Source organism: Eubalaena glacialis, chromosome 8, assembly GCF_028564815.1.
Source record: "Eubalaena glacialis isolate mEubGla1 chromosome 8, mEubGla1.1.hap2.+ XY, whole genome shotgun sequence".
Classification (NCBI taxonomy): Eukaryota; Metazoa; Chordata; class Mammalia; order Artiodactyla; family Balaenidae; genus Eubalaena; species Eubalaena glacialis.
The window spans coordinates 96,276,794-96,291,607 of NC_083723.1; the positions used below are offsets into that span (position 1 = coordinate 96,276,794).

Here is a 14,814-nt window from a genome sequence, read left to right on the forward strand (position 1 = left end):
GGATTTCACTGAATCTGTAGGTTGCTTTGGGTACTGGGGACATTTTAACAGTATTAATTTTTCTAATTTGTAAGCACAGAATCTCTCTCCATTTATTTGTGCCTTCTTTAATTTCTCTCATCAATGCCTTACTTTTCAGTGTACAGGTCTTTTACCTCCTTGGTTAAGTTTATTCCTAGGTATTTTATTCTTTTTGATGAAATTGTAAGTAGGATTGATTTCTTAATTTCTCTTTCTGACATATTCTTGATTTCCTCAAAATATAATCCAAGTAACTTTTTTTTTGATATGTTTAGCTGATGTCCTCCCTTATTAAGATATCAGAATGTGTAGGAACAACTATCAGGATTTCTGATTTTCCTATTGTACTTTTCTTTCTGGGAAAAGAAAAATCCTCTATTTTTTCTTCCAATGAAGACATTGATGCCCAGAGATATTACATGTTGTCTTAGCCTTGTGGCCAGAACCTGCAGCTCATGACTCTTGATAGTCAAGTGTTACCTTCACTATTAAAGACAGAATAGATATGGTGTGTAACTCATATCCTCTCTCCATATATTTCCATAGTCCTCTCTTTCAAATTAACAATGGCATCTTGGTCTACAACTCAACTATTTATTCACAGTAAAAACCAAACTAAACTAACAGGGTTATCTATTCACTAACTTACTCCTTTGACATCTGAGGGATGTTCTCTGAGAAAAATGTTACAAAAGGGGTCAGATAGAATTCAGAAAGTATCACATAACTTCATAGAGTAAGTTTTGAGTAACGGCTCATAGTTGTTAAGAACAGGTGCCTAAATCAGGTGTTGGCTAGGTCAACTGAACTTAATTTGCATTAAGTATTTACTGCAAGAAAAAAACATGAAATTCAGCCTTGTCTATCAAAATTGGCTTTTTTCATTATCAGATTTTATGACACGTCTACTAGTTTTTCTTTTACATGAGCAACTGCAAAATGTGTTAGCTTGATGATGAGGTTCTCCTAAATAGACTAACATAAAAGGAAAATAAAATTTGCTAATGTTTTATATTAATTTCCAATTTGCTATTTCTATCTGTTAGGTGTTTCATACAACTGTAGTAAAATCTGATGCTCATAATACAGCTGATAGTAGTTACTTGTGAATTGATTACAACTTGAAAAGATGTTGGATTGCCATAGAGTTCTGGGACGTAATTTATTACTTTTTATGTATGAGGGAGGTAACTAGGAACACTATATTACCTCATTTTAATGCTCATGGATAACTTGTAGGGTTGTCATGTCCTATTTAACTATTGTGAAACCTGGGTCAAAGAGATCAGGTAACTTGTCTTAGGTCACACAGCTAGTAAATGTTAGTGCTTAATTCAGTCCCAAGGCTGTTTGTCACCAAAGAACCTTTTACCCCCAAAGCACCCTGACCCTCACCACTAGGTTCCATTATACAGTAGTGACTTTCAAAGACTTTTTGGCCATGACCCACAGAAAGAGTTATGCTTTACATCACAATCCAGTGCCTGCATCCGTATACCTACATAATAGAAATAAAATCTTCGCAAATAGTTCATTTATTGACTGTAATACCATGATGTACTCTGACACTTTCTATTCTATCCTATTTTCAAAAAACTGGTAGTTGTGACACACTAAATTGATAAAATGACCAATTACTAGGTCTCTATCTGTGCTCCTGATCTAAATGCCTTCTTTAGACATCTTCCAGTCTGCCATCCAATTATAAAAAGTATATGTGTTGATTTTACTAATGAATCAAAACTGTATGGATCAGTTACTAGAGGTCATCTTAATACTATATTCCAAATTTTGTTTTTCTCTTCTCTGGTCCTTGAATACACTAATGAGATCCTTATCTTCAGAAAAGCTGCTAATATAAAGCACAATGCCTTATCACTAAAAAATCAAGTACGACACAATCTAAGAAGGTGTATGTAAGCAGGAGGAAACACATTAGAGACACCTCAATCTAGGTATGTTGGTCTATGATATCAAGAGCATTGAGTTTTGTTCCCAAGATTAACGTCTTTCTGTGAAAACACCTGGGGGTATCAAAAACCACCAGGGTACCAAGAATTTGAGTCCAGCTCAAAGGCATTATTGTGTTCAAGCCTATTTCCTCCAGCCTGTCTCTCCTATCTACCCTCTGCCCCTTGCTCTAGTTCCATCTCCCTGTCCATGAGGTCCATGCTGTACACCCAACGATTGCAGAGATGAAGGCTGACAGGTACTGGAATTGATCCTCTTCCCTGATCCTTCCTCTACTTCACCCCATGTGGCCTAATCTTCACTATACATTTTTTTAAAGATACTTGCAAAGTGTAATATAGTTTCAATGCACATGTGTAAACTTTAATGTAAATAACCAACCATTCTGGCCAAGAAAGGACTTTCAGTACTCTCAGACAAGCAAATGACTCTTGGTATATAATTATACTTTTTTTTGTATGTATGAAAACATTTTTTTCAATGAGCACCTAATTCCTAGAGCTCCACTGAAATGTTTTAGTTTAAACCAACTAATACTTTCTAACAAGCGTGAGTCTTTCTCTGAATAGCTACTGAAATACCAACATGGAGGACCAGTTTTATAAATGTCCTTAAATTGAACACAAATATCTTTTCCATGGATAAACTACTAAGAGCAATAGATAGAAACTACAGCAAAATTATTTCACTAATTCAATATTTTATTTGGTGTCAAGGCATATTAACTTTTTGAGTTATAAGTCATTAGTGAAACAAACCGTCTAGAAAATATTATCCATTGTGCCACTAGAATTGAAGAGGAGTTAAGTCTCATTTATTGAAGCATTTACATTTTTTTTTATATCCACTTAGGTATAAAACTTTTGTTAAGAAAGATAACACTTTTTATTGCATTATATAATTTCATATTTTACAGGAGTCATAATGCAAACTCATGAGCATAAATATACATGATGCAACCATTAAAAGATTTAAAACTGGAAACTAGAATTTTAAAACAGGCAAAATACTTAATATGGCTTTTAAGAAAAGTAACTGTTGAGAAATGATTTGTTATTGCCCCATTCTAGTCATTTCTCATCAAGTGAACATAAAATTATGATCTCTTTAAAATGGTACCTGTTATCTAAGCCAATGTTGCACACATGTAGTATGCAATGATTCAGGGTTTCTTAAATACATATGTACATATATATAGATATACAGTACACAGTTGTTTTAATACCCCTGAACATCTTGAGTAAAACTATTACGACTTTTCTATTATAAAACTACTTGAAAAGTGGGTATAACTTCTTGGTATTGCAGTTCAATCCTACAGAATTGAAAAAAAAACCCAAAATGTTGATTATAAATACATTTTACAAAAAACTGAATAGTGGTCCCGCACTTTATATTGCAGTGAAAACATTTGATTCATTTAAAGGTATTTACATCTTGTTGTCCTTGGTTTCTGTGTGAAATATACAGAAGAAGAATGAGAATATTGCAGGCAGGCCTATCTGTTAGGTTTTTCTACTTGTTCATTGTTGTGTAAGTTTCAAATCTCTTCTTTTGAATTGTTTATTTCTATTTGCCTTGTATTACTGCTGCTGCTGCTTCTTTTGGTGTTCTGGGAACACTGGGTGACTTTACTTCTAGGAACAGGAAGAAAAGATTTAACTCTTGAAACACCCAACTCAGTCTTTGATTTACTGTTGCTGCATTCGGTCGCTTGATGGCTGCTGAGAGGACTGACCTCCTGTAAGAAAGGCAAACAGGATAGGTTGTCAATTTGACATTGTTCCCAACTTCTGTGATCAGTCCTAAAACTTCCTCCTCTCCGTCCCTGAACAAGCATGTAGGAGTTTCTCTCTTTAAGTTCTCATGAAAAAACGAACAAAAGACAATGGAGGGGAGAAGCCAATGCTTAATGTCCTATAAACCCACTGGCTGATTTTCATTAGGTCCTTTGCAGTATCACAAAAGTGCTAGACACAGGAGTCAGTGAAGCAAGTGCCAGAATCTGGGGTCTCCTCACCAGCTGGAGTTGCATGAAGTCCTAGGCCTGAGGACATCAAACTGGACTACTCCAACCATTTTTAAGCAGTTCTACAGTTCAACTCTTTCACCTTGAGCACGTCACTGACTTTTTCTGCCTTTAGATCTAATTGGACTATTACTCAACACATATTTTGAATGTTTACAAGACAAGCACTGTTCTAGGTGCTGGGCTTACAGTAAAGAACGTAAAAGAGCACCATCCTTGTGCTGATGGAGCTTCTGTTGTAGTGAATTAAAGTTCCTACATAGCAATTCTCTATGACTAAGGAGCTCAAGATCTTCCATTCTTGGAAACTGCATGCTCTTGTTTTTCTAGTGTTTCAGAACTCTTCTGATCACCTGGTCTAGGTCTCTCATTTTGCCCCCGAGGAACCAGAGTTGGATAGGTGAGAGTGATGCTGGGATAAGACCTTTTACTCATGCTGTTTTCCCTGATCTTGAGTTCACCTGGGTAGGCCTCACTTCATGTTTGCCAGGTGGCAGAACTGAACTCAAGTGAGTATGGAGTGTGACAGGTGAAGAGGAAAGGGTTCCATGGGAAGACGGAAGGGTGAAGATGGACATGGGGAGGTGTAGGGTATGGTGTTTGAAATAGTAAATTACATGTAAAAATAAGTTATGTGAAGTTTAAGGACATATTTGGAAAGAAATGGGGTGGAAAATAAGGAGGATGAGAGATCAGAGGTATGTGTTGGAGAGTGGGTCTAAGCCCTGGCTGCACATGAGAATCACCAAGGAGCTTTTAAAAACCCCAACGTCCAGGTTGTACCTTGGACCAATTACATCAGAACCTCTAGGGCATGTGGTCCAGGTACCGGGGATTGGAAAAAAAATCCTCAAGTGGATTTCATTATGCCACCAAAATGAGAACTTCTGCTTTAGGGGGTTTAATCTGCATCTTAATGAGAAGAAAACATTTATTAGTATCTACTCTCCTGATGATTTAAATCTGTATTTATGTAAATATGGGGTTTTTTGTTTGTTTTAAGAAGGCTGGCTGACATGCTACCTGATTAATAGGCCCCTCTCTGGCCGCACAGGAGAAAGGGATTTCACAGACAGCTTACTTCTAAAGGGAATTACTTCCTGATAACAGAAGAGACTGGGCACCTAACCAAGAAATGCTCGCTGCGTTTATCACGGTAGAAGAGGTATGAGCCCGTGACGCTCTCAGGAGGCTGGCAAATGCCAAATGAGTACACTTCACCCTCTGCTGGCAGGTTCTGAGAAGAACATCTAGCCACGGGGAACAGTCGTCACAATGCGTTCAGTGGGCAAAGCAATAGGGGGCAGCTGTCCTCCTAATACCCGCATCAAACGGCACATTTAAACAACTCTATGGTTCTTTCTGAAGAGCCCAGAAGGTATAAAATGATCCATTTTTTTAAAAGGTCCCTTTTAAAACAAAGCTTAGCCTACTTTCAGTACTATTTTTCTGGACAGTACCTTATTGTAGCAACCCACTATGGTCCTGTGACAGAGAAAAAGAGGTACAAAACTGTCCTCATTAGCCATTATACAATAGCTGCCAGTCAGCCTTTTTATAGAGGAAAGTGACTGGGCCCTGTGGACAAAGAGTGGCTCATCTCACCCCTTCCCACTGATTGCTGCGCGAGGGGTCCTGGAGGCCCAAGAAAGGTGTTCTGAACCACAGCTCCTGAACAAATATTTTCCAGCCAGAATTCTCCGCAGGGACCCCAGGTCACCTCCTTAGTCATCTTCCCTTACCTGCTCTCCAAACTATGCTTTTGCTGTGCTTCTAAACTGTTCCCAATTGGGGGAAAAAAGCAAATACTATACAGAGTAAGCCAGACAGGTCATGCTCTTCTTCACAGATCATCATGTTGTATATTTTTTATACAAGAACTCAGCCTTGTTAATATTCCCCCCAACACACACAGCTTCGCGGGTAACTAATCAGGACTGAAACCTAACAAAGCCGTGAGAGAGCAGGGCAGGGCTGTCCAGTGACCAGAGGAGGGTTAATAATGTAATAGTCTCACCACGCTGACTTTATAATTCTGCTTTCTGCACTGCCCCCCAACAGGTTTGTGTCAGCTGCCATGCGAGGGGATGAGAACAGGATGTGAACCACAATCGACGTGGCTTGGTGAGCAAACCACACGTTGCTAAATGCCTCGTACAAAATATGCATCCTCCTAAAATCACTACTGGATAAGAAGTAGTGTTATTGTTTCTGTTCACCCAGGAGTACCATGCTGGGCCATCTCAACTCTTGGCATTTATTAACCAATCGTATAAGTTATTTCAAGAGGTTAAGGAACTCTATTGGAATCCTGGCTCTTCTATTTGACATTCTGATTTGTTTTTAAAGGAAAGTCTCTCACTGAAACATGCATGATATGGCAAGTTAAAGTAAACCACAATGAGATTTTTTTTGTGTGTGTAGATCTTTGTTATCACTCAGCACTTTGCTAAAATTAACTCCAATTTTCCAAAATAGTGCTCAAATGAAATTCAATATCCCATTTTAAAATACAGCAAAGAAGACAGAAAGTTACATTAGTTCTAGTTTCAGCATAAACAAATGGACAGGACACCCAAAATTTTGGAAACAAATTTTTAGGCATCAAATAGAAGGAAAAAGAATGCTTTTCTATGTGATTCTTTCAAGCTATTATCCAAACAATAATTTTTCTAACCTTGATTACCTAGTGAACACTTTTGCCTTTATCCTATTTTATCCTATTTATTTCCCAACTATGGTTTAAAAGTAACTTTGTGTGATGCACATTGAAAGATTTGTGAAGTCAAATTCCACAACAATCCTTCTTTGTCCCATTTAGGAGGGAAAGGGGACACTTACCTTTTGTGACACTGGCATTCTTGGATTATTAACAGTTGCTGAAAATGCAGGGTTGTTTCCTGAACGATCAAACCTCCCTAAATCATCCCCGGAATCAGCAATCTGGAAAATACACAGTTTATCAAGTCACTGTGGAAAACCCACAACAGAAGTGTGATCCTTCTCTTACTCTGTCAGAAGCTCTACAGAACAGACCTTCAAGTCCTATAATGTTCATATAAAGACTTGAAGTCTTCATGTGAAACTAACGGCAAATGCATGAGAAATAGCCTCTAAGGAAAAAGTCTTTTAAAGTCAGAAGACAACCAAATGAGCCCTATTAAAAAAAAAAAAAATCACTTGGCACAAAATGAAAGGATATAAAATTTGCAAGATTTTCATTGTTACCTTATTTTTCCAGAGGTTAAGTATTTCGACTCATTTCCAGCGACATTAAATAAGCTAGTCAGTTCTACTTTGTCCAGAGATTATGACTGTCTAAATACAATAGGTGAGTCTTTGGGTGGAAGCTGCACAACTTATAACTACCTTCTGCACAACTTATAACTACCTTCTTATGCTCCCTTTCAAGTAAAAGGCATTTATCAAGGAAGTTTGGTCAAATTTGCTGCAGATATCAGGGTGCCAAAACAGGTTGAACTTGATGCTGTTAATGCTTCGAGATTTTTGGGTCACTGATTTCCATATTTGGATCTCAAATTTCACAGCTTGAAGACTGACTAAAAAATTACACAGGCCACTTATTTTTTTTATTTGTAAGGAAAGTTGCCGTTCTATCCAGAACACAAGGCTGCTGTAATGCTCTCTTACTGATCAGTGACTTATGGGCCAAAGTTAGGAATACGGAAAGGAAAAGGATGTATTGGTGTAATTTGTGGTAACGCAATTAACATATGCAATTTTCACTTCAGGTTTTTTCAGAGAAGCTATGCTAAATAGAGCTCCCTTATTGTAGAAGGGGTATTTTGGAAGAAAGGGCTTTTCTAAGCAAGGTAAGGGATGTTCTGATTTGGAGCATTAACATGCTATTTGATAAGGAATTTCTGTCAGGGAGTGAGAGTTACGATGTGGCTCTAAGAAGTCTCTCAGCTGCTGGGTGGAACCATTCAATGTCCTCCCCCCCAAGCGTCCTGCTTACCTTGCTTATATCAGATTCAGATTTGCTGGAGCACATGCTCTGAAGTTCCTTGACAAGGTCCGCTTCATCATCCGAACCCAGAGAGAGTCTTTGATCCAAATTCAATGTCAATGATAGATCATTCTCTAGAGACCTAAAAAGTTTTTAACATCCTTTAAAGGCATCCATCAATGTCACTTATGCAACAACCCACTCCCACTGGATTTTGAAAACTCCCACTTAAAATTCTCAATAGGGTAAAATTTTATTACACAAAGAAATCTACTTTCACTTAAAACATTCCAGTCTTACTCTTCCCTCTTCTTCTCTGTCTCCAAAGATAAAGCTAAGACACTGTGTGCAGGGGGCAGTGTGATAATGGAGTAAATATGAATTTACCACATGTTAGCAATATTACCACAGGTCAGGTTTTCTTTTTGTCCTCAACACCTCACTCAGTTCCTGGGTTCCCTTCTCTCTAACAAATTCCTTATACCTACAACATAGAGTTATTACAAATATTATATAGGCTGTTGAATACAACAGATCTAACAGTGGACCTGGCAGAAACAAGCATGTGATGCAGATTCAGTGACCCCCTCACCCCCTTCTGTAATTCTGTGAACCAGGGCACAGGGTCCTAAATGTTACCTGCCAAGTGATTGAGCACACAATTTACTGGGCTACACTGGGGCCCTATTTACAAACTACCAAGCATTTTTATTCTATGATAAATAATTCCTTATTTCAGCTTACAAGTTTGGAGGTATAATCAACAATTCTCTAGGAGCAATGTAAGAAAAAAATAAGTCATGCTGTAAATCTATCATTAAAAAAAAAAGTCATCTAAAAGTCTGTTTAAAAGTTCACAAATGCAGGATTTTACCATATCTTCGTCAAATGCATTAATAATAACTATCAAATTTGATACAAAATGAAGCCAATGATATTTCTAACCTTTTAACAAACTAAAAGCAAAATAGGCTTTCTGTTAAGAAACTTTTTTTTAAGAAATTCATTCATTAGATTTCAGTTTAATACTAGCATTTGAATTACCTCTTGCTTTTTAAAAAATTAACAGTGTAATAGTTGCACAGACTAATAATGAGAATGTGTAGTTTGTTATGAGTTAAATCTAAAAGGGAAACTTACTTTTGTTTTGACAGAGAAGCATTCCTGTTACAATTCAGCTGTAATATAGTCTTATTTTTGATACCTGTTTAAAGAAAAAAATGTAATCATTTCAACAGAATGTCCCTGTGCATCTTGAACTCTGTATTTAAAAGAAACAGGCTATGGACTCTGCTGTACTTTCATATTGTTTTTGGATTAAATCCATCTCTTGAAGCCCTGTGGAAGGTCAGGGAATGACCAACAACCTCATGTATTGATATATTTATGACTAAAGACAGTACAACTCACACCACCTGAGGCTCAATTCAGGAATCCTCAACTCTGCTTTCATCAATGGACCCTATTCTAACCAGTCAAGTCCCCACATCCTTAGGCCTTTGTTCTCAAAGTACCTAAAAAGGGGTTAATACATGCCTTTTGATGATGGTAATTTCCCTTTCGCTCCCTTTGTTTGCCTTCCAACTTTACTGACTATGTAGATCTGGAGCAGTTTTTGATGTCTGGGCCCCATGATATATTACAGTGCGGGTGGCCTGAGTCGTGTAGAAATTTAACTTTTAATTGCCTTGCGTTTTACGGAAAACAAAATAGGAACAGTATACAAAAAGTCACAGCATTAAAACAAATACTGCATATCATACCAATGTTCTTCAAACTGCATATTTCAACCCATTTAAAAAAACAGAATAGGAAATATCAGACTGCACAGGTTGAAGTAAATATATAAATTTGTATCAGTTATAGATACATGCAAATGCATAGGTTTGAGTGTACTGGTCAGGCTTTGAGAAACACTAAACAATTTTAGACTCAAAATGTCTGTTTCTATAATACACACTCTAAATTTTAAAAATTCATTAACACAGTTGCTTCTGAGTGAATTCTAAAATTGTACGAATGGTGCTAGCACAGATTAATCTCTAAAGAATGATTCTGAAAAGTAAGTCGAATTTGACATATCCTGATTAAAAGCAGATCATCAAAGAATCTCTATATGTTTCCTCATCCATACTTTCATCATTATTGTCAGAAAGCAATGACTAGTAGGTTTCCCCTAATTACCATGTAAGTGCACAGCCTTGGGCCCTGCTCTCCAGAAGCCCGTGACCAACCTCTCAGCCTTGGTTTAGGTCAGGAAAGAAAAAGGCTGTGTCTTTATTAAAGTTTATGAGTTTCCATCGTGGTCTGCATGGAATGCAAAAGGGTTCTGTTTCGTTTTTTTTTTTTTAAACCAATGATGTTAAAAAATCAACCCAAACATTGTTGTAATAATTTTTATATCAAATGTAATTACCAGAAAAAGTTACTATTATAAAAAAAATTAAAAACTAGAGGCATGTCCACCTTTGGTCCTTTACCAATCAGTGGTTCATGCACCTAAACACTGGTCAATGCATTTTATAAATCTCTGCATTGAAGTCAGTGTAAACTATGGTTGCACACAATTTTATTCATCTAAGCTTTCATGTTTCAAAGAATATTTGATATATCCAATAGTTGTACAACTAATAATTATTTAAAAATATAAATGAATTTAAAATAATTTATAACTCAATTTTGCCTGATACAGTCTGCCAAGTTAGACTTATTTCCATAATATTGTTTTAAGTTCATATTCACTTTATGCATTTTGTTTGTCAACTCTAAAGTATTGATATATATTGACAATGCTTATTGTTCAGGAAAGCAGCTGGTCCTGAACCCTATAGGAATTCTAATGAACTTGGAAATGATACAGTGAAGAGCCTGCATGGGTGCCCTTCTTTGAGTGCCATGGATTATTATGAGTGGCACAGACTGAAGAAAACAGCATTGGACTCGCAAGGAATGAAAACATGGATTGCAGAACCCCATTTGTAGAAGTGATTTGGAGCAGGTAACCAAGGGTTTCTGAGCCTCAGTTTTGCTCTCTGTAAATGGAGATGATAATCCTCATCGTAGAGCTCTTTTGGATACTCTCAAGGGATAAACAGGTAAAAGGTATAATCCTTGTTACAGAAAGTTATCTGAGGGAGACTCTTTGCTCTACTGTGGGGGCTAAAGTCTCATGATTTTATTCCCTGAATCGAACACTCTAACTTTAGGAAGTAAGGGCAAGCCTTTGGGATCAGAATGTATCCTATTATAAATACATAAAACTTATCTTTACAATGAGAGTTTATAATTTTTTTCAGTGACTGTCCATTCAGTCATTTAAAAATTGCTCACAATTTATTATCACATACTTGGGGTAATTACAAAACTCTGGCATGTACTGATATGGTTAAAACCATATTAAATTTAAAAAAAAATCAATACAAGCTTCAATATAAAAATATAGTAACAAAAGCAACTTTTTCTGTTTTAAGAAAGATAAGATTTTAGCCATCATATTCTTTTATTTAGCAACCCCATTGCTGTCAACTTGCCATAAAATTACATAAAACAGAACATTTTGGGGTGCAAGGGGGCTCTTGAAGACCTAAATTACATGTAACAGAAATCCACAATGCATATGAGGTTGGAACATCTTTTCAAATATGGCTGCCTTTAGGGAGGACATTTAAAATTTGTACAATTGATTATGCTATTATCAAAGCCAAAAGGAAGAGGTCTAATAATTTATTAGAATGTAAACTTTATGAGGGGAGGTATTTTTATCTCCTGTTTTCACTGCTCTATTTCCAGTGCTTAGAATAAAACTTGGTACACAGTACATCCCATGTATGAAAAAAATGTGTAAAGCTGACTCACTTGTAAAGACCTTAAACTGGTATCAAATATGCCTATAATCAAATATGTCTAAACACATACTTCTAAAAATTTAAGGTTGGCTTAGGAATGCATGTTGGCATATTTCTTTCCTTTTATGTGTCAATTTGTATTACATAAATATAATTGTGTGCATCCCAAGAAAATCAAATTAATAAAAAGCAGATGACCATTAACATGGTAAAGATTAAATTTAATTTCAGAATTCTAGTATGAAAGATTATTTTTTCAGGTAGGGGGCTCTCAAATATTTTTGGAGTGTAACTAACTACCACGTGTTTTATTCCATGAAAATATGCATCTGAAATACTCAGAATTTTGCTTTGTTGAATGCAGAGTGAGAAAAATAAAGCACGTTTGCATTCAGAAACCACCTCATGGGTGCCCGCATACGTGTGGGTGACATGCCTGCCCCCCTTACCTTCCTCACTCAGGTCCGGCTTGTTCCAGGTGGGTGAAGAGAACCGGCCAGACTTCTTGCGAGGACTGGTGCTCACCTTTCTCCAGGCACCACTCTCTTTCTTCTTGCTGCAACTGTTGTAACTTGAAACTATGGATAAAGGGAAACTTCCTCCTTTGAAATCAGCTGTATGCTGGTCTAGCTCTGAAATAACATAAACCATGTTTTGTCAAAAGGACAGAAGCAATAATGCAGTTTCACAGAGTCAAGCAAAATCCAACATTTCCAATACTTAAAGAAATAGCCTCTTCAAAATCACAGGCTTGTAATACCCAAGCAGGCGTTTTGTCAACCAGCAAACTTTACTTTGAAGTCTGGTATTTAAACATGAGCCAGTAATGAAAAAAGAGAGAGTTCTAAAGCTGTGTTGTGCAATATCCATTACATGGAGATAATTTCTCTCATTACAAAGAGAGAAAATAGAGCGCCCTAAAAACAAATTCAAGCAAGCATTGCATAAGAGTGTGAATTTCCTCTCCTCCCAGCAGGAACCCACATACCTGCTCTCTGGAGGGGACAGCCATGCAGAACAGCTTTATTAAGCAAGATGCTGAGAGCAGCTCTAACCACAGCCTGCTGCCCCTGGCTAGGGTTTTTAGTTGTTTGCCCAAGGCTGGGTTGTCTTTTCACAGAGGCTCTTGACAATATTGCTTCTTGAACTCTGGGTGCAATGACAGCATTCCACAGCTTAGACATCCACCTTCCGAGAGAGGGGTGGGTTTCACAGTTAGGACCAAGCCTCTCAGGAATCACACACAACTCTACGGGGAACAGGTTGGAAGACTGTGAAACAAAACCTAAGTGTTTCTATGGACAGGCTACCTTTCCCAGGTCATTTTGGAATACGTGAAATTACCCAACACCAAAGTAGTTTGAATTTGCCTTAAAAATACAATGCATTTCAAATGAAACTGCTAACATGTCCCTCACCTTTTTCTTTATAAGATCCTGGAGAGCTGGAGTGTTGAATAAAATGAATGCACAAATAAAATTAAATATATGGAAAGGGAAAAAATACATGGAAAACTTTATAGACTAAAGAAGTCTGGAAAAAGAGTTCCTGAAAGTCTGTGTCTAAATAGCTTAAACTTATTTGCCATTTTCCTTAATAAGACGCATATACTGTATTTTAGTATTTCTGCAATTGGGATACATTTTATGATCCCTGGCAAATTAAATCTGCCTGCCCCAAGGCAGGGGCTCAGCGTCTACACGTGGTGGGTTAGCCCTGTGGAGAGGGGATGGGATCAACCAGCCACGGCCTCAGGTGGACTCTTTGCATTAATAGCTGTAGCTGCTGCGGGACTTCAGCCCAAATGTGGAGCACTCTGCCAATCAAAATTCCTTCAAAAAATACTACACTTTGTTGCAGCATTAAAAAACAGTTAATACAGTTAAAGGCTGTAGACAAAACTCCATCTCCCAGAATAGGAAAGTTTTCAAAGTTATTAGGTACTGACATAAGCCTTTCAAGACCGTTAAAACTATTTACTCAGTTATCAAGCATCTATTGTCAGCTGCTTTGTTAATGTCTAGCGACACGTAATTCAGGGAAAAAAAGTACACAGTTACTCCTAAAGGTGCTGAAGGGGTAAAGATGATACAAGCTTTGGCTAAAACAATATATAATTTTTTTTTAAAAAGGCAGTTCCTTAATATGGCTGTTGGGAGATAACTCTCCGTGGCATTTCTGTACCTCTTGTGTCAGCTGTTGCTCTGGATTATCTTTTCAAGGCTGCTTTAGTATCGTAAACCGACTTGGAAAAACAGAGGCAGTGTCTCCTTCTGGAGCAGAGGGCAGATTTGTTTCCTGACGATAATGAAAGTTATATTTCCTTCCTGGGCAAAGGGTGGGCAGATTTGCCAGCATCCCCGTTAGAAAACTGGGTGATTCCCAAGCTCACAGTTCCACAGCTTTGATGCAAAGCCAGCATCCACCTGGGCCACTATGCATCACCCCGTAGGACCTGAGGAGGTGGGGAAACCAATGCAAATATGAAGCCTAGGCTGTGGCTGTGCTCTGAATGATGAAGTGCTGGGTCAGAGGCCACATCCTGAATGTGGCAGGCTAACTTGTCAGCTTGCAGATAAGGTAAAAATCTCAGAGCCTCTAGCTCTTGACAATGACCATGCAGCAGACAGGAAAGGCCAAAACTGGTTCCTAAGAATCTTGAGGCTCTAGATGTTAAAAAAAAAAAAAAAAGGCTTAAATTTACTCATGAAACTGATAAAGGGGTAATTATATGAATAAATGTGTTTCTGCTTTTTAACAAGAAATTGCTGTATACTTTTTAGTATAGCACTTCTTGTGTTCCCTCAATTAGCTGTTATTAAATTGATAGTTTGTCTTACAATAGAGAAGGCATATTATCTGCATACCCTGCTTTTCAAAATAGATTTCTGTCCAGGATGCCAGAAAGTACAGAATCAAATCTAACAGCGAATCACAGAACCCTTACTAAGTAGGCTGGATGGTGACAAATTTTTTCC

General features: G+C 37.4%; 1 protein-coding gene across 3 annotated transcripts in view; it reads right to left on the minus strand.

Annotated features, from left to right (window-relative positions):
- Positions 1–2,940: 2,940 nt before the first annotated feature.
- CTTNBP2 (cortactin binding protein 2) overlaps positions 2,941–14,814 on the minus strand; it is a 154,693-nt gene continuing 142,819 nt past the window's right edge. For 2 of the 3 annotated variants that reach the window (XM_061198674.1, XM_061198676.1), the window contains 6 exons: positions 12,825–13,024; positions 12,286–12,468; positions 9,132–9,195; positions 8,001–8,133; positions 6,863–6,964; positions 2,941–3,733 (listed from right to left, as the gene is read on the minus strand). In XM_061198674.1, the coding sequence (XP_061054657.1) occupies positions 3,533–3,733; positions 6,863–6,964; positions 8,001–8,133; positions 9,132–9,195; positions 12,286–12,468; positions 12,825–13,024 (883 nt within the window). In that variant the 3' untranslated portion in view covers positions 2,941–3,532. Of the gene's footprint in view, positions 3,734–6,862; positions 6,965–8,000; positions 8,134–9,131; positions 9,196–12,285; positions 12,469–12,824; positions 13,025–14,069; positions 14,292–14,814 lie in introns of those variants that run through there. The other variant, XM_061198675.1, reaches the window with a different exon arrangement.